At 60.7% G+C, this 25,651-nt stretch overlaps 1 protein-coding gene across 2 annotated transcripts in view; it reads right to left on the reverse strand.

Annotated features, from left to right (window-relative positions):
* Positions 1-16,138: 16,138 nt before the first annotated feature.
* The window catches only part of GNG7 (G protein subunit gamma 7), a 118,105-nt gene continuing 108,592 nt past the window's right edge, over positions 16,139-25,651 (reverse strand). For both annotated transcript variants that reach the window (XM_060629798.3, XM_060629799.3), the window contains exons 3-4: positions 22,526-22,644; positions 16,139-19,034 (exon numbers count right to left, since the gene is read on the reverse strand). In XM_060629798.3, the coding sequence (XP_060485781.1) occupies positions 18,909-19,034; positions 22,526-22,606 (207 nt within the window). In that variant the 5' untranslated portion in view covers positions 22,607-22,644 and the 3' untranslated portion in view covers positions 16,139-18,908. The remainder of the gene's footprint in view (positions 19,035-22,525; positions 22,645-25,651) is intronic.

Below are 25,651 nucleotides of genomic sequence, written 5' to 3' on the forward strand. Positions count from 1 at the left end.
GACCGCGCCTTCCCTCCACCCCACCCTCTCGCCAGACGCTCTGAGGGTGGAGAGGGGCGCTGACCCCGGCCCCAGACGCCCCTCCCGACCGCTCAGGCAGGAGTCCCGGCTTCCTCGGTACTTAAAATTGGATAATTGGACACAGAGGCGGGTGTGCGAGAGCCAGAGAAATCCCCGAGTGGGCGAAGTGCAGGGGTCTGGGCCCCTAGTTTCCCCACGGCGGGGGCCCCGACCCTCTCCAGAGCCCCCTCGTGTGCGCCCTGGGCGCGCTGCCGGTGCGCACGGGAGCCCCCGCGCTTGCCGCCGACCCCCTCCCGCGCCCGGCGGTGCCAGCCTCCCGCTGGTGCCCGCCAGGCGCGGTGTCTGCGGCCGCCCGGGGTGGGGAGGGGGGGAGTCTGCGCCGGCGGCGGTCCCGGCGGCGTCTCCCTCCCCCAGCCCCTGGCGGCGGGCGGCCGGGCCGAGGGCGGGGCGTCTGCACAGACCCTCCTTTTGTGAGCGGCGCCTTCCCCGGGCGGCCTGGCGCGCAGGGCCCGGGCACCGCGCCAGCGCCCGGAATAGCCTCCCTGCCCCGCTGGCCGCCCCACGCCCCGCCGGAGCCGCCTGACCTGCCCGGCGGGGCGCGGGGGTGGGCAGGCCGGGCGGTGGCGGCGCGGGGACCCGGTGCGTGCTCCGCGGCACGGGCTGCGCTGCTGACGGTGCGCCCGGCCTACTGTGCGCACAGCCTACTGTGCGCGGGCCGCTGCCTCAACGCACAGCCTATACCGTGTGCATGCAAACGCGCACGTGCAGCCTTCCGCCGCACGCAAGACCTACTGCGTGCAAGACGCACTGCGCGCGCCGTCCCGCTCCCGTGTGAAAACCCCCCGTGTGTGCAGACCCCCGCCCGCCTACAAACACCCACAGCGAGCAGATATCCTCGTGTGTGCGCACACCCAGTGTGTGTGGCACCGGAGTGCGCCTGAACCCACTATACTCAGGCACAGACCTGCTCACGAGTGTCCCTTGGTGAAGAAGGCCCCCAGTTTTCAAACACCGTCATCTGTGCAGGCGTCCACGTGTGAGTAAAAACTCTAATGCATGCACACCGGCGTTCTGACGCACCCCGTGCGGTCATCAGGGTAGTGCAACGTTTTCCAAGTTCACGTGCTCACTCTGCAGACCCCCTGCACCAGCGGATTGCGGGTGGGAGCAGCATTCGGGCCCCCCACCTGAGAGCTGGGACTCCCTCCAATGGTCGTTAGTGTATGTATGCTTCAGTTTACCCCATCTGGAGAGACTTTGCTCTCAGTCTCTTCTGGCTCCGACCGTGTGGGAGGAAGTGGGTTGGACACCCTCCCCTGCATTGTGTGGCTGGGCGCAGAGGACTCAGTCATGCAGAGTTGGAGGCAGGGCCAACTGGGGACCTTCCTGGAAGCCCAGGGGGCAGGTGCAAGGGCAGGCGGGCTCCGTCCGTGGCAGGATGCCAGCGGGTGGCTTCCCTGAAACTGGGCACAGCAGCTGGGAGAGGTTTCCGGCCCGCCCGGCCCCACCCCGCCCCGGGCACTCTCGGCAGATGGGCAGGGCGGGCAGGCAATGCCAGGGAGGGGCCGGGCCCCAGACTGCACATGCCCGCACAGGAGCCACCGGTGGACCTGTGCACACACCCCTGTGTGCATGCATGTGGACCATGCGGGTGCTAATTCTGCCCCGCATGCAAACGTGTGGCTGTGCCTCCCTAGGCGCCTGCACTAGTGTCCCGCACGCAGAACATGAGTGGCCCTGTGGACCCATAGCTGCCGCCGGCTCCACAGGACAGAGATATTTGTCTGTTTTGCTCACTGCTCTGCCCTAGCACCTGACAGTTGGTTGGCGCTCTATAAATATTTGTGGAGTGAGCACATGAATAAAGGGACACATCATTTTGCAACTACGTACTGAGTGTCTACGTGCACTGGGCCTTGTACATCCAGGAACAACACAGAGATCCTGAGACCCGCATTCTAGACACATATTCTCAGGGATGAAAACAGGCTCACGCCTGCGCATACCTGTGGGTCCCAGACACACCGAGCAGGAAACGGGAGTCCACTTGGTCGTTCGCCCGCAGAAACCAGAGCCAGGGGCGCACGCCGCCCTCGTGGCTGTGCACGCATCGTTGCGCACGTGATCACCACTCCTCTCTCCCTACAGCCGTCCTGTGCCATCCATCCCGGCCACCCCGGTTCCTGACCTCCCTGCCTGAAGCCACTCGCTGTCCACACTTCGGTTCGGAGGGCCCCTCAGGCCACGGTGACCTCACACCCCACTCCCCAAACATCTCTTATCAGGTGGTCCCTCAGCCTGCAATCTCCACCATCTGAGCTTCTATCCTCAGGGCTTAGGCTGTTGTCTGCAGAAGGTTCCAGAAAACACGCAGCCAGAGTTGGCAGGATCAGGGCTGTAGTTGGGAGTAGTTTGGGAGACTTGCACAGCGGCTCCTGGATATTCCCGGGAACCATCCTTCCATTTTACCGCCGGGGAAACTGAGGTCCAGAGAGGGGAGGGCGCTCCTGCGGAGTTGGAGAGGAGAGGGGCAGACCGTGAGAAGCAGACGCTCGCTGGTCCTCCGTCCCACGGCCGCCTGCTGGGGTGGGGTCAGGAAGGTGGGGGACAGACAGTACTGGGAGGCGGAGGCCTGCGGGGGCGGGGCGGGCTGCTGTCTGCATCCCGGAGACTGACCGAGAGGCGGGAGACCTAGAAACACCCACACACAGCTGACGGAGACCCAGTCTGGGCCGCGCGGCCGCGAGCTGCCTCTTCCCAGCCTTCCGACAGGGCTCCCGGGCCGCTGCCCTGCCGGCGAGCGTGCGCGTCCATGTGTGCCTGGAGCGTGTGCACGTATGCGTAGGGGACATGCGTTTGCGCACGCGCATATATTTGCGTGTGTGTAGAGCTGTCCGTGTTCGTGTGTTCTGCGTGCATAACTGTGCGTATTCATGTAGGTGCGTGTCTGTGTGCATATTTTTGTGGGTGCCCACGTGCACAGACATGGGCTTGTGCATACGTACAGCCTGTGGTCTGTTGTCTCTTTACTGTATCTCAGGCATTTTTCTAAACACCTCGCATTTATTTTGTAAAGCTATGCTCACTGAGGTCTAATTCACAGATGGTAAAGTCATACTTTTTAGGTGCACGATCCCCTAAGTCCCGACGAACTCAAGACGTAGAGAAGGTCCATCATCCCGGAAGTCCCCTGCTGCCCCTGGTCAGCCCACTCCCCCCATTACCGGTCCCTGCAAGCGAGGATCGGCTCTATAGTTTGGCCTTTTCCAGGATATGAAAATAGGATCACCCAGTGTGCAGCCTTCGGAGTCTGTTCCTTAAACCCAGCAAACTGTGTTTGACAGGCGTCCTTGTTGCACGTGGAAGCAGTTTGTTCCTTTAGGAAGAAGGTGTAGGGGCTCCTGGGTGGCTCAGTCGGTTGGGCATCCGACTCTTGATTTTGGCTCAGGTCATGACCTCACGGTGTGTGAGTTCGAGCCCCGCATCAGGCGCTGTGCCGGACAGCTCGGAGCCTGCTTGGGATTCTCTCTCTCCCTCGCTCTCTCTCTCTGCTTCTCTCCTGCTTGCGTGCTCCCTCTCTCAAAATAAATATGGGGAAAAAAAACCCACTGTATTTTTAAAAAATGTAATTCACATACCACAAAATTCACCCCTTTGAAGTTTTTTAGTGTTTTCACAGACTTGTGCAGCCATCACCTCTACCTAATTCCAAAATATTTTTCTCACCCCGAAAGGAAATTCTGTCTCCATTAGCATCACCTCCACCCCAGCCCGTGACAGCCTCTGACACCCTTTCTGTCTGTGGATGAGCCTGTTCCGGTCGCTTCACATTCGTGGACGGACGCACACTGTGTGGCCTCCTGGGTCTGCGTCCCTCCCCCCCCCCCCCCCCCCCCCAGGCTTGTCAAGGTCTGTATTGCTGACTGTTCCAGTCAGGATGGGTTTTCCCGGGATGCGGAGCTGGGTAGTTTGCAGTTTCTGGTAATTAAGAGTAAAGCTGCCATGAACATTCACCTCGGGGTCGTGGTGTGGACCTAAGTTTCCATTTCTCTTGGAAAACACTGAGGGGAGGGATTCCTGGGCCCCATGAGGAGTACACACTTCATGTTCATTAATTCATTTATTCCTCATAATCTAGGAGCTAAGTACTATTATTAGATCCATTTTATATACAAGGAGACTAGACGCTCCCACAGATCTGTCTCTCTGTCTCACGCGCACACACACACACACACACACCCAGCAGGCAGGATGGCTGCTGCGTCCATCACCCAGCCCAGGCCCTGCAGGACCCAAGCAAATGCCCAAGGCGCCCCCTGCACGCACAGCGGCACGGCTGTCGGCTGTCGTGCCCCACACCCTGGGAACAGACGCTGGTGGGCCTGCAGACCCAGACGTGCTGCAGACACACTGCGATTTGTTCATCTTTCCAGCCAACCCGTCTCGTCCTGACGGTAATTAGCTCCCAGACTGGCGGGGAGACAGTGAACAGGCTCGGAGTCATCGCTGCGGCCCCACACCCACAGGCCAGGGAGCCCGGCGGCGAGCGTGTGAGCAGTGTGTGAGTGTGCGCGTGTGTATGTGTGTCCAGGCTGGGTGCCCCCGCTCCCCTCCTCCACCCCGCACATCCCGGACAGGCCCTGGAGGGTCAGGCCTGCGTTCCCACCCCCTCCGTAGAGCCGGCCAGGGCCGTGCACGCCTGCCCACGTGCCTTCCACGCGGGACCGCGCCCGGGGGTTTCGGAGCACGCACGCGCTCGCCCCCACCGCCCGCGCAGGCCTACACACCCCGGGCCTGCGAGGGCGCGCGCGGGCTTGGGGCAGCGGGCATGCGCGCCCGGGGACGCGTGGGGGTGGGGCGCCGCGCGGGAGCACGCCCCGCCCCGGCCCCGCCCCGCCCGGGCGCCGGCCGGAAGACCTGCGGCGGCGGCGGCGGCGCTGGCGTCACGGGTTTCCACGGGGGCCCCGCGCGGGGGCCGGGATTCCCTGGCGCAGTAACGCCCATGACGGCGGCGCCGGAGGCCGGACTGGGCTGGGATGACATCAGCCCCTGCGTCTCTGGAGCCGCCCGGGCGGGAGCGGGACCGGAGGAACGGAAGGCACCCGGGCCCGGCGGCCCCGCCTGGCCGAGGCCGCGCGCTGTGCGCCGCTGGCTCCCGTTTCACAGATGCGGACACTGAGGCAGCGGCTGCCCGTTGCTCGGCTGTCATTTCGGGGACCCGAGACCCGCCCCCCCCCCCCCCGCCCCACTCTTCCCCGATCCAGAGAGAGGGCAGGCCCGGCGCCTTCTGGGGCCCAGACCCCCTGCCCGCGTGTCTCCCTCGCTCTTTGGCAGCAGGAGGGCTCACGGAGGGCTTGGGGACGCCCTGGCGCCAGCCGCCAGGTCGGGCGCTCAAGCCACATCTGTCCGCACTGTGGGTCTGCCCCCAACTCCGGCCGCTGCGGTGGCCAGAGGCGCCCGGGCTGCCCGGCGGGGTGTGCCCTTCGGTGGCTGCCTTTGTGCTGAGGCCTCGGGGAAGGGACTAAAAATAGCCTGGGCGGAGATGCGGGCTATTTTTAGCCTGGGTGGCGGGCCCTCCCAGTTCCCCCGGTCAGCGGCCCTTGGGCCCGGGTGGGGGGGTGTCGGGATCCACTTTCCAGGGTCCCCACCCCTCCTGGGCGTGCCCGCCGTCCGGATCCCGGGGTGAGCGCACAGCCAGCCCCGGGGAGGGCAGCTGGGCAGATAGAGCCTGAGGGGGTTAGCAAGTCTTGGGCATGGGGAGGGGTTGCCCGAGGCCAGCTTTCTTCATCACCGCCCCCTCTCCCTGCCCGCCCCCCGCCCCCCCCCCCCCCCCCCCAGCTGCCCGAGCCTTTTGTTGGGCGGGGAGGTTGTTTTCTATTTTGGGAAGGTGTTGGAATAATTTCCCTGGCTATTTTTAGCTGGTTTGGGGATTCCTCCACCCAGGCTGGCCACCCGCCTCTCCTTCTTCTGGCCCTCCTCCCCCTCCTCCCTGCTGACCCAAGGCTTGCCTCGGTCGGTCGGTCGTAAAGGGCAGAGGAGGACACACAGCCCCCTGGAGACCGGCATCTCCCTGGGGCAGACCTGGAGGGGGGAGACCCCCATATTTCCTGGCTGGGGTGAGGGAGAGGGAGGTCTCAAGGGCGTTCCCCCACGCCAGGTGAGCCAGACATTCTGGCCTCCAGGAATCCATGACATCCCACAGATGAATTCCATCTCCGGGGCAAGGTGGGGCTCCCCAGTCTCTGACCTCTCACCTCCTTTCAGGGTGTGACCGGTCTACCCTGCTGAGAACCAGTCTTGACCGCCACACCCTTTGCACGCGGGGGCTCCCGTGTCCCCGAGAGGAAGGTCGGCTTGGTGAGGGTGGACTGAGGCACAGAGAGGCCACAGGAGTGGGCCACACCTTGGGCTCGTTCCCTGACGGTTTCAGTCCATCCACACTTTACAACTGAACAGCTGGGTAACCTTGGGGTATTGACTTTATCTCCCCTTGCCTCAGCTGCCACCTTCAGGAACCCGCGGTAATTATTGAAATGGAGTCATTGTAAACATGAGTGTGAATACACGAAAGTTCTTAGAGGAGGTCCTGGCAGGTGACAGAGCAGGTGGCTGCGGACTGAGATGGCTGGAGTCTGGCTGGAGATGAGAGGGAAGGTCGCGGTTCTAGCTGGCTCCACACACACCCTGTGACCACTGTCCAGTCATCTCCTGACCCCTCACAGTCCTTGAGGCTGGCAGGAGGGACCCCACACTACAGATTAAGAAACCAAGGCTCTGGAATGATCTCATGGCCAAGGGTCTCATGACTGGTGACACACGGGAGGCCAGTGTGGTCTCCTGGCTCTGACCCACACCGTATTCCATAGCTGCCTTTTGCATTCTTTCAGACGTTCTTTTGCTCATTCAGCAAATATTTGTTGGGCACTGAGTGAATTTCCTATGGCTGCTGTAATAAGTCACCACAAATGTAGTGGCTTAAAGAGAAGAGATTTGTTCTCTTACAGTTCCGGAGGTCAGAAGTCAGAAATCGGTCTCATTGGGCTCAAGGCTTCTGCAAGACTGTGTTCCTTCTGCAGGCTCCAGGGGAGAATCCACATCCCTACCTTGTCCAGTTTCTAGAAGCGCCCTCCCATCCCTTGGTTGGTGGTCCTGCCTCACATGCCCGTTCCTGTGCCTTCTAGCATCACCTTACTTCTCTCCTCCACTCTGACCCTCCTGCCTCCCTCATAATTTTTTAAGTGTTTATTTATTTTAGAGAGAGAGCACAAGCAGGGGACGGCCAGAGAGAGGGGGACAGAGGATCTGAAGAGGGTTCTGCGCTGGCAGCCGTGACCGGTGTGGGGCCTGGACCCATGAACCTCGAGATCATGACCTGAGCTGAAGTCAGATGCTCAACCGGCTGAGCCATCCAGGCGACCCCCCTGCCTCCCTCTTATCAGAAACCTTGTGATGCCATTGCCGTGCCTCCCTTCCCTGCCAGCGCCCCCCCCCCCCCCGCCCCGCCCCATCCAGGGTATTCTCCCCATCTCAAGATCTTTAATTTAGTCCCATCAGCAAAATTTGTAAGATACGCAGGTTCCAGATATTAGGATGTGGATATCTTTTTTATTTTTTTATTTTTATTTTTTTTAATTTTTTTTCAACGTTTTTTATTTATTTTTGGGACAGAGAGAGACAGAGCATGAACAGGGGAGGGTCAGAGAGAGAGGAAGACACAGAATCGGAAACAGGCTCCAGGCTCCGAGCCATCAACCCAGAACCTGACGCGGGGCTCGAACTCACGGACCGCGAGATCGTGACCTGGCTGAAGTCGGACGCTTAACCGACTGCGCCACCCAGGCGCCCCTGGATGTGGATATCTTTGTGGGGACCATTATTCAGCCTACCACAGGCAGCTCCTTTGGTCAGACCCTGCTTGGGACGGGACAGCAGGGAACACTGACAGGTGCCTGCCCTCCTGGAGCTCACAGTCTGGGGTCCGTGGCCCCACTGATCAGGTGGTCACAATGATGAACAAGTTCTTATAAATAGGGTTCCCAGATAGAATGCGAGATACCCAGTTACATTTGGGTTTTAGATAAACAATAAGTAACTTTTTAGTATAAATATGTCTCATGTAATAATACGTCTCATTTAATAGTTGAGTCATACTTGCACTGAAAAAAACAAGAAAGAAAGAGCTGTATAGGACTCCTGTGTGTGACTAGGCCACAAGCTGTAATTAATCATGGAAAGATTTAATCGGAAGTGACAAGCCGAAATGTGTGTTAAGATCACCCAGGCTCTGGAGTAGAGAGAAGGGCTCTGCACCCACGTGCCCACTTACAGCCGGGGGGCGGGGCTTCTTACTGCCTTTTATTGCCTCGGGGGTGGGCGGGCCCCGGGCTGGAGGCTCCGCCCCTCGGACTGCACTTGTGAACACTGCCCTCATCGCCGGCAAGTTCAGCCAATCGGAAGCCGCCTTGGAGGGCCGCGCCTCGTGCGCAGCCTCCAGAAGAGCCTGGAGGCGTGGGGTCAGGGGGCAGGTTCCGGGGAGACCCCCGGAGGGCGGCCACCTGCTTCTGCTCCGCCTGCTGCCTGCCGGGTCGGCAGTGGACGCGAGGCCCAGAGAAGGGGGTGCATCATGTTTTCCGGGGGCTTCGGGGGTTCGAGACGCTGGAAGGCGGCTCCGCTCGCTCGCTGGCTCCCGAGGCCCCTGGAACCCGTTCCTCCACCGGCGACCCCATCCTGGGACACCGCCCCCTCCTTCCTTCCCTCACACCCCTCATCCCGGGTCACCAGCACCGACCCTGGACACCGGACCCCCACCCTGGGACACCAGCCCTCCGGGACACCGACCCTTCCCCCCCCCCATCCCCACTCCCTGACACTGCCCCCCCGGGATACCGTCCTCTACCCCCGGACACTGGACCCCCACCCTGGCGTACTGGGTCCCCCTCCCCCCCCCCCACACCATCCCTCCCCACCACCCTTTCCTGCCCAGGCACCGTTCCCCCATGGTGGGACACCGAATCCCCACCCTGGGGCACGGGGTACTTTGGGGACACGATCCCTCAACCCCCGCCCACACCGTTGCCCCCTCGCCTGCCCCACCCCCAATACCAGCCCCCAGGACACCATCCCCCCCACCCTGGACACGTCCCCCCGGGATACCAGCTTCCCACCCCAGAACCAAGGTCCCCTGGGACACTGTCCCCCATCTCCCACACCATCTCCTGGACACTATCCCCAACTGTCCCCACCCCCAGGGTATTGTCCCCAGCTCCAACACCAGCACCCCCCCCCCCACTCCAGCTCTCACACACACGCACACACACACACACACACACACACACACACACACTGCCCCTGACACACACTGGACCACAGGCACCCCCTCCGCCTCCCCAGCCCCACCATGCAGGGAGCTGCCTTCCGGGACCCTATATGCCCCTTGCGTCGCCTTGGATCACCGCCCCCAGGACAGTGGACAACGCTGTCTTTACATGTATTTTTTATTTTTTCCGCCAGTTTATTTCTGTGAGCCCGTTGCGTGTCCCCCAGACAGGATGGTCTGACTGGGGAGATAAGGCCGTGAACAGATAGTAAACGTGGGGTCAGCAGTTAGCAGGAAATGCTTGCAGGAGTCAGAAGGGACAGTGGTCACTTATTTGCACCACAGGCCATTGAAAGTCGAGAGCGTCACAGCCAGTTTTACTTTTCCAACGCTTATCATGTCCTTCGTGCCTATTAACTATCTTCACGACCACCTCGGTGCCACTAATTGTCCTCTTTCTCCAGAGGAGGAAGCTGGGTGCAGAGGCGGAAGTTGCTGGAAGTCCCCCAGCTACCTCGGTGGTGGAACCTGTCCTGCCTGTTGCTTCTCCATTTCACCTTGTGGCTCCGTGCAGGTCCGGTGCTGAGGCGTCCCCTGGTTCCCGGCCTCCGGAAACGCTCCAGGGAAGACCGCAGGCTCCCCAGGCCTGGCCCACATCCACTGCCTTGGGCATCTGAGAAGCTGTCTTCCGAAAACAGAGCCTCCAGGAACCCACGGACAGTATGTTTCAAAGTGTGCTGGCCAGGAAAGCGACCAGACACGAAGGGCACTTCCTCCCTCCCTCCGCTCCAAAGGCGGCCAGGATGAGGTTGTTGGACAGACAGGACAGCAGCAGTGTGGGGAGGAGGGCGGCTTCTGCTGCTTTTTCCCAGTGGGGGCTGGGACTAAGGGCCCGGCTTGGGCTTTGTTTTGCCCGGAAGCCAGTATGCTCCCCCCATTCCCCGGGACGGGGGACGGTAGGCTCTGACCCCGTGCTCGAGCCCAGACTGTCCTGGTCTGAGAATCTCTCCTCTCCAGAGACAGGCCCGCATGGCTTCGAGGATGGGGACCCGAGCGTTTGCCAAACTCAGAACCTCTCTCGATCCTCCTGATGGGCAGGGAACAGGTTGGAGGCAGGTAAGCCACTTGGCAGTAGAAAGCGGGTTTTTTCCTGAACGTTCTCGTTTTCCTGGTCATAGAGGAGCGGAGCGAGGAGACATCACCGAGACCCCCCACGGAAACGGAAGGAACGGGAGGGGTGTGGTCCCTGCATGAGCTCCCAGGGCTAGTGAGGGGCAGAGCCGGGATGGAGCCCCTGGACACCTGGTGGCTGGCCCGGTCTGCACCTGACCCCGTTTGGACCCTGTTTGGCTTCCCTGTGGGCCGCCGGACTGGGTTCTGAGCGCAGGAAAGATTCCTCTCTCAACCTTGGGCTTGGAGTTCTTCCCAGAGTGATACATTTTGGCCAGAAAGAGTGCCACATTCTTGGGGCCGGCTCGCCAGCGAGGCCTCACGTCACTCTTTCCGCTGTCAACCCTGCGCCGGGTCCCGCAGACCGGCCACAGGCGTGCTGCGCAAAGGGCGGAGCCTGATGCGGTCGCCCGGGGGGAGCCCCCAACCCCCATCCCCGAGCCCTTGCTGCGGCCTGGAGGCCCCTCACGTGGGGTTCCCCCTCGTGTCGCTGGATCTCTCGGGGAGGGACGCTGCCCGCCCGCGGGGGCTTCCTGGGAACCTCTAGGGTCAGCCGGGAGGGGAGGGGACCGCAGGGCCCCAGGCTTCGGGAGGAGCGAAGGCGCAAGTCCCCACAGTCAGGGTTGAAGTCGGCGCATGGCTTTAGCACCACAGCTCATGAACGTCCGCCTGCCCTTTCCCCAGTGCGGCTACACGCTTTCCAGTGACCACGAGTGCTCCCTGGTGGTGCTCATTCTCCTCTGGCTTGTCGACCTGTTTCCAGGGGCCTCTCTGTAGTGGGGTCTGCCATGTGCAGAGAAGAATGAATTAAACACAGAGGGTCAAGGTCGACACGGCTGGTGGGTGTGGAGCTGTGCTGTCCACATCCCTTCAAGGAGAGACCAGTCGTCCCGGCTCCCAGTGGGGCGGGCACCTGCCACCCTTCTGTGCCAGCACCTTCAGGGATTGCTTGGGCTTCAGGGCCGCCCCGACCAAGGTCACAGCAACCTGCAGGCAGCCTGTGCCATGGCAGGTCACAATGGAGGGGGAAAAACCCGCATATGGGCCCAACGAGAGAGGTGGGCGGGGCTCCGGAGCTTTCCGGGCCCGCTTTCCGGGCAGCCCCCTCCTTGTCCCTCCCATACGTATTGATCCCCAAAGTCCTGTCCAGTAGGCCTCCTGAATGAGCCCGGCCGACCCTGGGTGGCGTGGCCTTCTGCAGAGCCAGGAACCGGAAGGCACGGAAAGGAAACAGTGTTAGGACCAGCCTTGCCAGTTCTCAGAGTTCTTGCAGCCCCTGCCGTTCTACCTTCCCATATTTTGATGCTTCTGTCACGGGGCGGAGAGTTTCATCTTGGTTGTGCCCGGTGCCTCTTTTCACCACAAAGAACCCCCTGCGGACGGACGGTCTCAAAATGCATTTCAAAGAAGAAGAAGAAACACCAAAACAGGGTGAAGAAACTGTAGGAGAAACAACACGATCGCTATTTGCAAAGCGCTGGTGGGTCTTCGAGTCTCGAGCCCAGGCCTCCCGCTCACACCTTCTCTTGGAGAAGAGCATAAAGGCCCAGAAGAGGCGCTGAGGTCAGTTTTGGGGATGGACGCAGATGGGGCGTCCCAGTTCCGTGTTCTCTGCCCTGCATCCACACCCCCACCCTGCACTGCTGGGTGCTTTGTGCTCGGAAGCTCAGAGGACGACCCCAAGCACACTGGACGGCCGCCCTGATGGGGCCGCTGTGTCTCCGGCATCTTGGAAACGCGATCCGAGTGAAAGATCCGCCTCTTGATTTCATAAATGAAATGCAGTCAGTTGCATTTGACAGGGACACGGGGTTTTTGTTTGTTGGTTTTTGGAAGTTTACGCCATCTCTCGAGCAGAGGTTTTGTGGCGTAGAACTCAAGGTCACCGAGCATCTCCCTGCATTTCTCGGGTGTGGGGAGGGTCACAGGTGCTCTTGTTCCTAACAAACCATCTTCCGAGTGGGGCATGGGGTGGGGGGAGGGGGAGGAAGGGGGAGAGAGGACGTGGCCTGCACGGACCCGGGTGGGGCTCGCTGGAATGTTCCACTGTTACCATCCTGAAATTTTTCACCTTGAGCAGGGGGGTCCCAGAAATCATGCAGCTGGTCCCCCGAGAGGCCTCGTGACTCAGAATTTTCCAGTTGCTTCCCTCATGGGTTGAAAAGGGTGGGGTCTCTGGAGATGGTTTGTGTAGTGACCGCAATGACCACCGTTCTGAATGTGGTTACCGCCTCTGTGGGCCACTCTGACTCAGTGGTCCTCCTGGCCCGGTGGCCCCTTCTGGCCGGCTGCCGTCCCTCCAGTCCCCAGAGCCGACCGGAAACGTTTTGGACTCCTTGGCATGACCCCTAAGACCCTCTGTTTTCTGTCCTCTGCTTCTCCAGCCTTGGGTGCCACCGGCCCTCTGCCCGCCGCCCCTGCATCCTGCCCCCGGACCCCGGCTCTGGCTGCTCCCCTGAGATGGCCCTCCCAGCTTCCCGAGCCACGGCTCTGGCCTCTCCTGCGTGTCTCCCCTGCAGCCTGGCACCCAAATGTCCCTCCTTTCTCGTCCGCAGACCCCAGTCACCGGATGTGGGGCCACCCTAACCCAGTGTCACCACCTGCAGATCCCCTATTTCCACATAAGTGTGCATTCACAGGTACTGGGGGTCAGGACTAGAATGCGGATTTTGGGGGGACCCAATTGAACCCAATGCACCAGCCCAGCTGGAGCCCCTGTCCAAAGCCTCTCCTGACCCTCCGCCCCCGCCCCCCACGCCGCCCAGGTGGAGCCAACACCCCTCCTTTGTGCGGCGATGACTGTTGACTTTGTGGGCCTCACTCTGTCTCTGGACCGGCAGCCGTTTGACAGGCCCGTAGTGAGTGAGTCAGTGAAGCGTGCTTGGTGGGATCACACGAGGTATCTCTACGGTCAAATGAAACCATCCGGAAATGTCTGCTGCACCTGGCTGACTGGTGTCTTCCCCAAATTCACGTCCACCTGGGACCTCACAAGGTGACCCTCTTTGGACAGAGGGTCTTTGCAGATGTAATTGGTCGGGATGCGGTTGAGTTGGGTGGGCCCTGCATCCAGGGGCTGGTGTCCCTACAAGAAGAGAAGGGACACAGAGACACAGAGGGGGCCTGGTGACGATGGGCGGAGATGGGAGACCACGCTCCCAGCCAAGGGACGTCGGGAGCCACTGAGGGGGCGGGAAGCGCATCGGAACACGAGCGCGAAAGTGCCTGTTGTTTGGAGCCACCCAGCTGGTGGTCCTTCGCCACAGTAGCCCCTGCACCCGCTCTGGGCACAGGGGCCCCCGGGTGAGGCGCCCGTGATGGTGGCAGCAGGTGCGGGAGCCCCCGCCCCGAGCATGTGCAGGTCAGGAAAGCCACCAGGCCTTCCCCGTGTGTGTGGGTCAGGACGCATGGCTCCATTCTTGAAGTGCCTTACTCTGCTCCGAGACCTGGGGGTGGATATCACGGTGTGCGGGAGGGGGGGAGGAGTTGGGGGGCTCCCACCTCGGGGTCTCCTGGCACCGCTGGTGTGGGGTCTGCCCTCCTAGTCAGGGCTCAGGTACGGCGTCTGACCCTCCTTCCTCCTTTCTGGAGGCATGATGCCCAGCGGGCCCCTGGACTGGGGAGACCAGGCCTGCCAGTTTCAGGCGCAGGATGCCGGCCTGTGCACTGCACCAGTGTGGTCCACGGTTACCGCTCAGGCTCACTCTTGGTGGCGGACATTCTACGGGGTTTGCTGAATGTATAATGCTGCGTCTCCATGGTGACTGCATCCTGCAGAACAGTGTCGGTGCCCTAAAAATCTCCCCGTGCTCATCTGTTCACTCTTCCCGCTCTCTCCCAGCCGCGATCTTTGTACTGTTTCCGTATCATGGCTCTTCCAGAATGTCACAGCGTGGGGCCTTCTCAGATTGGCCTCTTTCACATAGTTCCTGCCTTTGCTGGCCTCCCAAGGCGCCACGTGTGAGGCCCTTGTGGGGACACGGGGCCCCCGGGTCACCCCTATCTCTAGACGGTCAGCTCCATCTCTCTGCGGGATTCCTCTTCCTCCACGTAAGGTGACGTCGCCCCAGGTTCTGGAGATCAGGATGTGGACGTCTTTGGGGGTCATTCTCCCGCCCACGTAGGCCGTGCCCAGGCTCGCCTGTTCCAGAACGTTCTCTATCAGTGGACTCTACTGGCCATGCACGCTCTTGTCTATTTCGGGCTAAGAGGCAGCTAGGTTCCTGCACTTGGTAGTGGCTGACCCCTGATCCCTCGGAGCGGGACTCTGGGGCAGGAACGGATTCCAGTCTGTTCATCCATTCACCTGTTGCTGAATGCCTGGGATATTTTCAGTTTCTGACGACTGGGACACAAGCTGCTCCGAACATTCATCCCAGCACCTTCTGTGGACACACGTTTCGGTCTCTTGGGTGAAGGCGCGTGAGCAGAGCGCCAGGCGCTACAGCAGGTACGTGCTTAGCTGCACACGGGCCGTGCTGCATTCACGCTCACGGGCCGGCTCCACGACCTGGCCAACCGAGTCTTACATTGTAGCCATTCGGGGGGGTGTTCGGCAAGGTTGTGAGTTTTTCCCTTTTTGGGGTGAAGTTCACGACATGAAGTTTACCGTTTTAACATTCTAAGTACACTGACCTCAAGCACATGCACACTGTGGTGCAGCCGCCCCCACCACCCGTCTCCAGAACTTTCCATCTCCCCAGACTGAAACCCTGTTCCCATGAAGCACTGACTCCCCCGCCCTGGCTCCCACCATCTACTCTCTGTCTCTGTGGATGGGACTCCTCTAGGGACCTCCTGTGAGTGGGGGTCACGCAGGACGTGTCCTTCTGTGTCTAGCTCCTGTCACTGCACACAGTGACCTCCGGGTCCGTCCACGCGGTGGCAGGTGGCAGGACGTCCTTCCTTCCTGAGGCTGGGTCACATTCCGGCGTGTGGATGGACCACGTCGTGTTTATCCTTCATCTGGCGGCTGCTGTGAACACATGGGTGTTTGCACACCCAGAAGTGGGGCTGTCGCATAAGGTCCTAATTCTCCATTTGAGTTTTTGAATTGACCTCCAATCTTCCGCTTTTTGATACAAAGTGGGTAATTTCAGAGGCACAGCCCGGTGGCAGGGCACTTGACTGCAAAGTAGACCATGTTTATGTAGTGGAATCTGTAAATGTCTTACACCAAGTCCTCTGCTCGGGGGTCGGAATCTCTCATTTACAGATTTGTTACCAAAAATTGAACTCGCCACTGTCTGGTCTGAATTGGGACCGTGACTCACTTGGCCTGTCCCCTGGGCTCCCCGGTGGCCCCTGGTGCCTGGACACAGGGGACAACAGGCCCGGAGCACTCCAAGCCCTCAGCAGAGTGCCGCGCCCTCCTACAGGCCACGCTGGACAGAAACAATCTCGAACCGCGGGGCACAGGGCTAGCGGTCCTCGAACTTCGCTCCTCGAGGTTTTCTAACAACAGGCTGGAAAGCCTGTCGAAGCTGACAGCTGTTCTCTGGGGCCGCCTGAGGCCACACTCCACCTGGGGTACCCGCCCAGCAGCCAGGGGAGGGGACCAACCTGTCCTGCCCTGACCCCCACCCCCAGCAGGCAGGGGGCATGGACAGAAGGACCAGTGAGCCTTTGCACTGGGGATCAGTTCACTCTGTATGAACAATTCCACACAATATTAAAACACTGCAAAGTGGGTGTAGACACCTGGAAATTTTTTTAAAATCAGAAATAAAAGCCACTGAACATCCAAACGGAGATGGGGTAGAACCTGCTAGAACCACAGATGGCTTCTGTGGACCGGAACCGGTCTGTGCAATGTTTGGCAATGGTTAGGGCTTCTTTTCCAGAGACTCCGTGGCAGGCTGGCTTTTGTAAGTGTTCTTGAAGGACCAGCAACCCGTGGTGGCCTCCCCTGGGCCTGGAAGTTGTTCCTGGTCACTCGCCCTCGGGGTGGGCTGGTGGCCTTTTCCTGCCCCCAGAGCTCGGTGGGGCTGGGGCCCCACAGACACGGATGAGCTGCCTGGAGGTCCAGCGCCCGGACATGGAGGGGGTCAGCCAGGGTCACAGGAAGAAGGACCGCACATCCCTGGGGGCCAGAGGTCACCACCACCCAGTCACTTAATTCTTGGCCTGGGGGACCGCTGTGGGGAGGGGTGTGCCTTCTAGCTCCTTCCTGGAGCGGGGGAGGGGAGGGGAGGGAAGGCGCCCCAGCTGCCAGCCCTGGGGGACACCCAGGCAGGCTAAAGGGGAACCCTGTGTCTCCCGCCCCTGTTTATTTTGGGAGGGGGGGGCGTGCCCTTAATGCCCCCTCTTGATGTGGCTGAAATGCGGGCTGCCACCCGCCAGCTCCCGCAGAGCCCTGCACACGTGTTCATGCAGGACACTGGCCTGGGAAGCACAGGCGGTCGTATGCACATGCCCTCCAGGTTTACACTACAGACACGGAGATTTACTTGAGAAGGCAAAAGGAAGGGTTTTTCTCACTCAGAAAGACACCCGTGGTGGGGCTCCTGTGACGGCCACCTCCCTGAGCCGAGGCTGGGGCTCCTGGGGCAGGTGTGGCGATGGGGGCGGGGGGTACGGCCCATCCTCACCCTCTCTGGGTCTAGTTTACTCAGACCCCTCGGCCCCAGGGGGCTCTGACCTAGGTTCACTTCAGGGCTGGGGTGGGGCGGGGGGGGCGCTGTGGCTGCCAGACTCGGTTCAACCACTCGGCCCTCAGCCGGGCTCCTGGGTTTCACCTCGCCTCCCCTCCCGCTGGCCTCTCTGGGGGGCCGCTGGGGTGGGGCCCCACAGCCAGAGCATTAGACCAGGACAGTGGGGACGCAGGGGAAGGTTGGACTCCAGGGATTAAGGCTTCTTGCACAGAAGTGGACTGGACAGGCCTCGCCCTGCCAGCCGCCCCCACCCCCAGTCTCTGGGTAGATCCTGCTGCGCCCCGGCCTCCCCGGTGGGGAACGGGTTTTGTTCCCTCTTGCTTCTCTGTGGGGGACAGTGAGAGGCTGGCTCCCTGCCCAATGAAAGGTGGCCAAGGCTTCCCCATCCAACCGCAGGTCTGGAGAGGCTGGGCTCCCCAAAGCCCCTGGTGCTCCCGGACCGGCCGGAGAGAGCTGGGAGCCGGGGAGCGAGGCCGGGCCTACAGCCCGCACGCCGGGGGGAGTCGCCCGCCAGCCCGTGCACACATCCCCCGTCCCCCTGAGCGTAGCGTTGGTGGGATCTGGGCCTTGGCACTAGCAGGGGGCTGAGTGGGGGCAGGACATGGAGGTCGGCACGAGGCCCTGGGGTGAGGACTGTCCCGGTGCGGGGCGGGGGGTGGGGGTGTGGGGACGGGTGTGCCCTGTGCCCTCCCTGTACCTCCGGCTCCTTCAACTGCCCGGGTCGTACCAGAGTCCAAGGGACTAAAGACGAACCGATACAGGGAAGGGAAGGGCGAGGAGTCACACGGGTGAGGCCCAGCGGCTCCTTCTGGTCACCTAACACCTTTTGGCCCCCCAGGAAGGGCCTCCTCTGGCTGCATTTCTGTTTGCAAAATGGCCATAGCGATGCGCTAAAGTGGAAAAAAACACAACACGACACAACAACCGGGAAGAGCCAGGTGTGACCACGGCCCACGTCGACGTTTCGTGCTCAACACCAGACGGAACGCCGCCGGCCATTCCGCTGAGCGGGACAAGTTGCGGAGAATCCCTTTGTGGGATGGGTGGGGTCCCAGGAAAGGGCGGGGGGCCACGGTCTGGCTGTTGGGTGGTGCGTGCCGTATAGAGGCCGCACACATGCCACACAGCAGGGCGACACTTGGCCACGCGGGGTGCACGTCACAGACAAAGCCCCCTCCCCGGCCCCTAAATTCCCTGGGTGCATTTTACACAACCGTCAGCTGCAGGCTCAGCCCCCCAGCTCTGGGCTCAGCGCTGCGGAATAACAATCACTTAACTGAAAAGGAGACCAGTTTCCAAAGAGGTTTCCCATGACCCGCCCCCCACCACCCAATTTTCCTCTGCTTAGAAGAAAAAAAAGCACGGCAGCAGGGACCTGGCAAGTGTTTCACAAACGGCCCAGCGGGTGAGACTGGCCACCCGCCGGGGCGCCCCGGGCCAGCGGCCAGTCCTTCTTCCCTTCTCGGGGCGCGGCCGGGCTCTGGACCGCAGCCCCCCGGCAACCCAGAGTTTCCGAAAATTGTTACCACGTCACTCGGGATCTCTGTTACTCCTGATGGGAAGCGGCCGCGGCCCCAGCGTCATCTTCTGGCCGGGCCGGGAGAGGAGTTTACCCCATCCGTGGTGGCAGCGGCTCGCGTTCCTTCCGGAACCGGAGGTTTGGGGACATGAGAGGTGTTGCCGGAGTGCGCAGTGCAGACGCCCTAGCGGAGCGAGAGACACAGGCAGGGACACACGGAGGGACAACGCTACAGAATAATACAGGGCTTCTTGTCCTTAAAGGGGTTCTCGGACGCGGGGACTCCGACCAGCAGGGGGTCATTCCGGGCGTGCTGCTCGCAGTAGCTCATGAGTTCCGATGAGGCTTTGGACACCTGTGCGTGGGCACAAGGACCGGAGAGGAGAGGTCAGGCGGGCGGCCATGGCCACGTCCACTGTCAACATGGCGGGAACAACCCAGGAACACCCGCAGGTGAGCGGATACACACAGTGCCCACCGCGCACGCGCACGCAGATGACCATGTCCACCGCGCAGGCGCACAACACTCAGCCGCGAGCAGGAGCGAGAGGCCCCACGCCTGCCGCCCCGCGTTCGAACCCCGAACACACGACGCTCAGGGAGGGAACCAGACACGAGAAGCCACACGGGGCGTGAGTCCACGTGTCTGAAACGTCCAGAACAGGCTCATCCGGGGACAGGAAGGGGGCTGGTGGGGGGCCAGGCGCTGGGGGAGGGGTGACGGCTGATGAGGCCCGGGTTACTTTTTGGTGTGATGGAATGTTCTGGAACTAGACAAAGGTGGTGGTTGCACAACTCTGCGTGTGTGTGATCACTAATGGCAGGTTTTAAGTTATGTGTGTTCTACCACAATTTAAAAAAGATTAAAGAAGGGACTGGGTCCCTCGGCAGGAGCTGCCCAGATTTTGGACAGAAGGTCAGGGAGAGACAGAGCCCTCTTTAGGATTTAGTCCAAGGTCCACCCCTCCCCGCCCCCCCCCCCCCCCCCCCCCCATTCCAGGCGACTCTGGAAGAGCCTGTCCACATCGGAGGGGCCACCACACAGGCCCTTCCACATTGCATCTCTGGCAGCCCGAGCTGGCCGGGGCCCAGGGATCTGGGGGGCTGGTGGGGTCACAGCAGAGGGTGCCATCCCACTCTGCTCACCGGGGAAGGGCTGGGGGCTGGGTGCTGGGTGAAGGGGTCCTGGTCTCCTCTGTGCTGCAGGAACAGCCAGCATGGTTCGGCCCCCTGCCTTCCCACCTGCAAGCTGACAAAGGAGCAGCCGTGTGGGTGTGAGCGGGCGAGACTAGGCAGGGGTGAGGGAGGCTTTGAGAACTCCCCTCAGGTCTGCCGCCAGGGGTGGCGCCTCTGCACCCTGGACCCTGCACCCCACAAGCCAAGGCCGCCCGACCTTGTCCCCTGTGCTGCCAGGTCTCCAGGCCGGCCTCTGGGTTCACCGCGGGGACACTGCTACCCACATGCAGTGACAATTGCCACCGTCCCGAGCATGCTGGCCACTCCCAGGCCTGCCTCGGATGAGCCAAAGGAGCTTGGTTTCTAGAGTTGTATTTGGAAAGCAACTCTCGGAAACAACCAGAATAGCCTCCGGACCCTGGAAATAACTGATGTTGTGGCTCCAGCATGTGGCCCCCGCTGACACCCTGGCATCCACAGGAAGGCTCTGCCCTGAGCGACGGGGCCGCCCCCATGCCCGCCACGCTGCCACTTGCCAGGCGCTGGCTCCCCTGGCCTTTCAGGCGTACCGACGTTCAAGGTTCTGGCCACAGATCTGCGGGTGCAAAGCCTCAGGCGGGACAGGGGTAGGAGGGGATGGGGGGGCTTGGGGGGGAGGAGTGGCCCTGCCCAACATCAAACGGGCTGGTGAATCACGCTCTCCGTCAGGGCTGTGGCCGCACCGGCTCACCAGAGTGAAGCCGCTTTGACTGAGGCTTTCTCTTTTTCCAGCCCGAATGAATCCTTTGAATGCTCAGGGTTCTGGAACATTCAGACACTTCGGGGGAGCCCCCCCCCCCCCCCAACCTGGGGGGCTGGAGCAGCCCTGCCTTTCCACCTGGCACTGCTGTGCATGTCCTTCCACTGAGGGATGTCAGTCAGGTGTGAGTCTGCAGGAGCCCATCTGCCGCCAGAGACCAGGGAATGGCGGGTGCTCAGAAAATCAAAGTCTGAAGAGATCCGTGGGGTCGATGTTTGATTTTATATGTCCACTTGGCCAGGCCACGGTATCCAAGTACTTGGCCAAACACCAGTCTAGATGTCACTGGGAAGGTCATTTTAACCTGATATCAACATTTAAATTGGCTGACTCCGAGTACAGCATATGATCCTCTAAATGTGGGTGGGCCACATGCAATCAGTTGAAGGCCTTCAGAGACCGGGAATGCCGCCTCCTGGCCGCCTTGGGGACTCGAGCTGCAGCACCAGCTCTGCCCTGAGTCTCCAGTCTGCCCTGCGGCTTCGCCAGCCTCCACGGTTCTGTGAGCCAATTCCTGAATACCTCTCGTTCCCTCTATACACATCCTGTTGGCTCAGTTTCTCTGGACAGCCCTGACTGATCCAGGGGGCAGCTGAAGCAGGGCCGATGCAGACACGGGAACCACCCGGGTCTTCTACGGGGAAACTTCCGGTCACTCGCTAGCTGGGGCCTGGGGCACGAGACCATTATTGGAGGTGCCTCGACCTCCTTTGCCAAGACCTGGGTGTGACGAGCAGGTGACTTTGAAAAGAATCAGTCACCTTTTTCATGTAAGAGGCCACGACTGGATGGCTGGCCCCTGCCATGTTTATGGGAGAAATCCATGAGCCCTGGATGTCGTCCTGATGTCCCCTTGTGGACTTAAAATTCACCTGTGTTAAACACAATGTGTCCACCACGCACACGCACGTCCGCAGCCTCAAGCCGGAGCGAAGCGCCCGCCCCCGCCACCCCGTGGACGGACCCCGAACACACGACGCTCAGGGAGGGAACCAGACACGAGAGGCCACACGGGGTGTGAGTCCGTGTGTGTGAGACGTCCGGAACAGGGTCATCCACGGATGGGAAGAGGGCTCGTGGGGGCCGGGGGCTGGGGAAGGGGTGGAGGTAACAGCTGACGGGGACAGGATTTCCCTTTGGGCTGCTAGAATGTTCTGCAATGATGCTTGCACAACTCTGTGAATGTACTAAAAGCTACCAAACTGTCAGTGCCCTTTAAAAGAAACAGTTAGCTTCATGTTATGCAAATTATTAGCAGAAAGAACTGGTCTGTCTGAGAAGCTACTTTGTTTCGGGTCTCTGGTCCCTGAGGGGTTAAGTGTCTGTGCACAGGAACTACTTGTCCCTTTTCTTTTTTTAGTATAAAAAACAAACACGCTTATTTCAAAAAAAAAAAAAAAAAAAAAATTCAAACGAGGCATAAGTGAAGAACGTAGACGGCCAAGGGCCCTGGGCCCTGCCGACTCTGGACCACGTCTCTACCTTCTGTCTGTGTCTGTTGCACCAGGGAGCCAGACAGAGCCCATGGGCGAGTGCCTGCCTCATGCTGGCGGCCTAGGGCTCTCGGGGGCAGGGGGTGGGGTGGGGTGGGGAAGGGCCCTGAGGGCTGGGGGCGGGCTCAGCCCTGCCTCTGGTCCCACGGCACTGACAAAGCTCTGCGGCACATGGGATGCCCGCAACAGCCCATGACACAGGTTCTGTGTCAGCTGTGTCTTCCCATTGAGGAATCTGGGGCTCAGAGAGGTTAGTGAGTGGCCCAAGCTCACACAGCAAGGGGCACAGTTGGAATAAAGCCCCCCCTCCCCAACCGGGCCTCCTTGCAGGGCCTCCTCCCTTCTCGGCCCCTCTGCCCACCCGCCTGCCAGGCTCACCTTGATGCGCTCGATCCCGGCTTCGATGCGGAGCTGTTCCACCAGCTTCCGGGCCTGGGCTATGTTGTTAGTGGCTGACATTGTCTGCCATCAGCTCCGGGCCCCTGTCGTCCAGAGGGCTGCAGGGGAAGCAGACAGGATGTGAACTGGCTGCTGAGGCCCCACGGGGACAGAGAGGCAGGACACCCCTTCCGGAAGCCTCAGGGCCTCCTGGTGCCCCACCTGAGCCGTGGCGCCCGTGTGCCCAGGTCGGGGTGGGGGCGGTGGGAGGACTAGTGGAGCTGTCTCCCACAGTCCCCCTGGGCTGGTCGGGGGTAAGTGCTCCCTGGTTGAGACCACCCAGGGTCTCAGGATGGTTCACCAGACCACAGAGTCCACTCGTGGTTGGCTTGGAATGAGGGCCTCAAGGGACACTTTCTCTGATCCCTGCCTCACTCCAGGCCCCCCGGCACCACTGACACTGGGCAGGGTCACTCTCCGGGGGCGTTCTGGGGACGTTCCCAGCCCCACCCTTCGATGCCAGGACGTCCCAGTGGTGATGGCCACAGATGTGCCCAGACATGGCCTGAGTTCCCTGGGGGGCAGAGTCGTCTGGGTGAGACCTTGGCTCTGGACCAAGGTGGGTCACCTGGGCAGCATCTATGTGCCGTGGGTCCTGGGTCTGGCATCGCTTCCTTCATCCACGGGCTAATTTGCCCCACAAACCACCCCAGGGGGGCCCACCATGCACCAGTCACTGCCCTGAGAACCAAGCTAAGGGTGGTGGTACGCAGGGGGAGGCCGTGGCTGTCAGTGCCCAGTTCTGGCTTCCCACCCCAGATCTGGCTGTCCTTGGGACACAGCCACTCGAGTGACCTGGGCTCCCACAGAAGGCTTCCCGGGGCTCTCCGCAGGAGCGAGAAGTACTGGCTCCCGCTTCTGGCCCAGGAGAGGCTTCTGGGGGCAGCGGTGGGGTGGGGGGGGCGGTGCAGGGAGCCCACTGGTTTTGCAGGGTTTTCCAGAGCTTTCTGATGTGCTGGGGTGGTCGGGACAAATGACCACAGGCTGGGGTATGGGAAACAGCAGGAAATTGTTCTCCCACATTCTGGAGGCCAGATGTCAAAGATCCAGGTGGGGCAGGGCTGCGCTCCCCCTGGAGGGCCCAGGGAGGGTCCTTCCTACCTCTTCCAGTGGCTGGTGTGGCCAGCGGTCCCTGGCGTGGCCACATCACTCAATCTCTGCCTTGTCCTCACATGGCTTTCTTCTAAGGACACTAATCCAGTACGACTTCTCCTTAACTAATTGCATCTGCAAAGCCCCTATTTCCACTTAAGGCCCCATGCTGAGGATCTGGTGGAAATGAATTTGGGGGGGGGCTGTATTCACTCCCCCTGCAGTGTCTTTGAGTGTGGATGGTGTGCTCAGAGTAGCCCATTTAGCACAGGCAAATGATTCCAGATAAACCCTCTTCCCAAATCCCAAGTAGCCCTTCCACTAATTTTCCCAGGACCGCTGCTCCGTGGAGGGGGTGGTGGTGGGGTATTTGCTGCTTTTATTGAGCAGCTAACGCCCAGTGGTCTGCTTGCTCCCCGCCCCCCCCTTCCCCGCACCTTCAGGACTTGGGTGTTCAGGGCCCGTCAGAGTGGCTCCCCACCTGCTCGCCCACCGAGAAAACCAATCTTTATTGCGCCAATGATTCCCGCTTCGCTATTGTTTGGGGGAGGGGGTGATCTTTTTTCTTTCCGAAAACATTTGTATTAATTTATTTTTAATTCAGTTAAAAATTTTGAGGTGCCTGGAGAGTCACATGCAGTGGTAGGAAAGGGCGGAGACGTGCGGAGACCTGCGTACCCTGTGCACGGTTTCCCCTCTGGAAACAACCTTGCAAAACCCGCGGTCAGCATGACGCGCTTGCACGGAAGCCTCAGGGCGGTTCCGTCCCTGCCCCTCCCCGCCCCCCACTCTCCGCGACCTCCAATGACGTTTTCCTTCCCCAAGCTGCCACCGTTTCGGGACCGTTGCACGTGTGGAACCACAGGGCACATAACCTTTTGGGATTTTTCCCCACTGCGCTTAATCCTGTGGAGATGCGCCCAGCCTGTTGCGCGCGCCACGAGGTCACTGCTGAGCGGCGTTCCCCGCGTGGACCGGCCCCGGCTCGGCGGTGCACCTGCCGATTCCAGTTTCTGGCCATCACGTACGGCTGCCACAAGGGCGTGCAGATTTCTGTGCAAACACAAGTCTATATATTTCTCTGAGATAAACGCTGAGGGATGTAATTTGCATGTTCAATTTTTAAGGAGAGTGCCAAGCCGTTTTCCAGGGCGGCTGCACCATTTTACATCCACACCAGCAGTATATGGGTGGTGTTAATTTATTCTTACAATTCGGCTGTGCACATTTTTTCCTCTTCCTTACAGCAGGGAAAATTCTACTTTTCCCACAGCCTTCATTTAGTGAGCTCTAGTATCGTAGTTCTAACGAGCGATGCTGCCCCCAGGGGACACGGGGCCCTGTCTGGGGGCGTCTCTGGTCATCAGGACTGGGGGAATCCTGGCACCGAGGGGGTGTGGTCGAGGACCCCGCTCAGCTCCCACGGTGCCCGGGATGCCCCCCGAGAACGGCCCAGTGTCTGCAGCGTTCAGGCTGGGAAGTTCCCAGGAGGACCTGTCCGGGCGTCACGCCCAAGGTGGGGGGTCTGGGAAGACGCCCTGCCAGGGAGCAGAGGGCACCCTGTCCTCCATCAGGATGCAGCTTGCGCTGTCTGCCTGGTGGCCACTAGGGCCAGGTAGCCACAGAACAGCAAAGGCAGGCTTGGGATTTTCAAAGCATTTCCTACTTAGCAATAATGATTAAAAAAAAAAAAAAAAAAAAGGAGGGTTGACACAACACTTCCGGGAGATCTCCAGGCAGTTACGTTGCGTGACAAAAGCCAATCCCCAAAGGTTACATGGTGTGTGTTTATACACCATCTACACACTGTTTTTGAGAAGACAAAATTGTGGTCAGGATGGGGGACGGGTTCATGGTTGCCGAGGTTGGGGGTGGAGGCCTTGTCGGGAGGGGCTTTTCCTGGTGCTGGTCACACTTCCACAGAATGTTACCGTCGGGAAAAACAGAGTGAACGACACGTGGAATGCTTCTCTG

This window comes from Panthera onca, chromosome A2 (assembly GCF_046562875.1).
Source record: "Panthera onca isolate mPanOnc1 chromosome A2, mPanOnc1 haplotype 2, whole genome shotgun sequence".
Lineage (NCBI taxonomy): Eukaryota > Metazoa > Chordata > Mammalia > Carnivora > Felidae > Panthera > Panthera onca.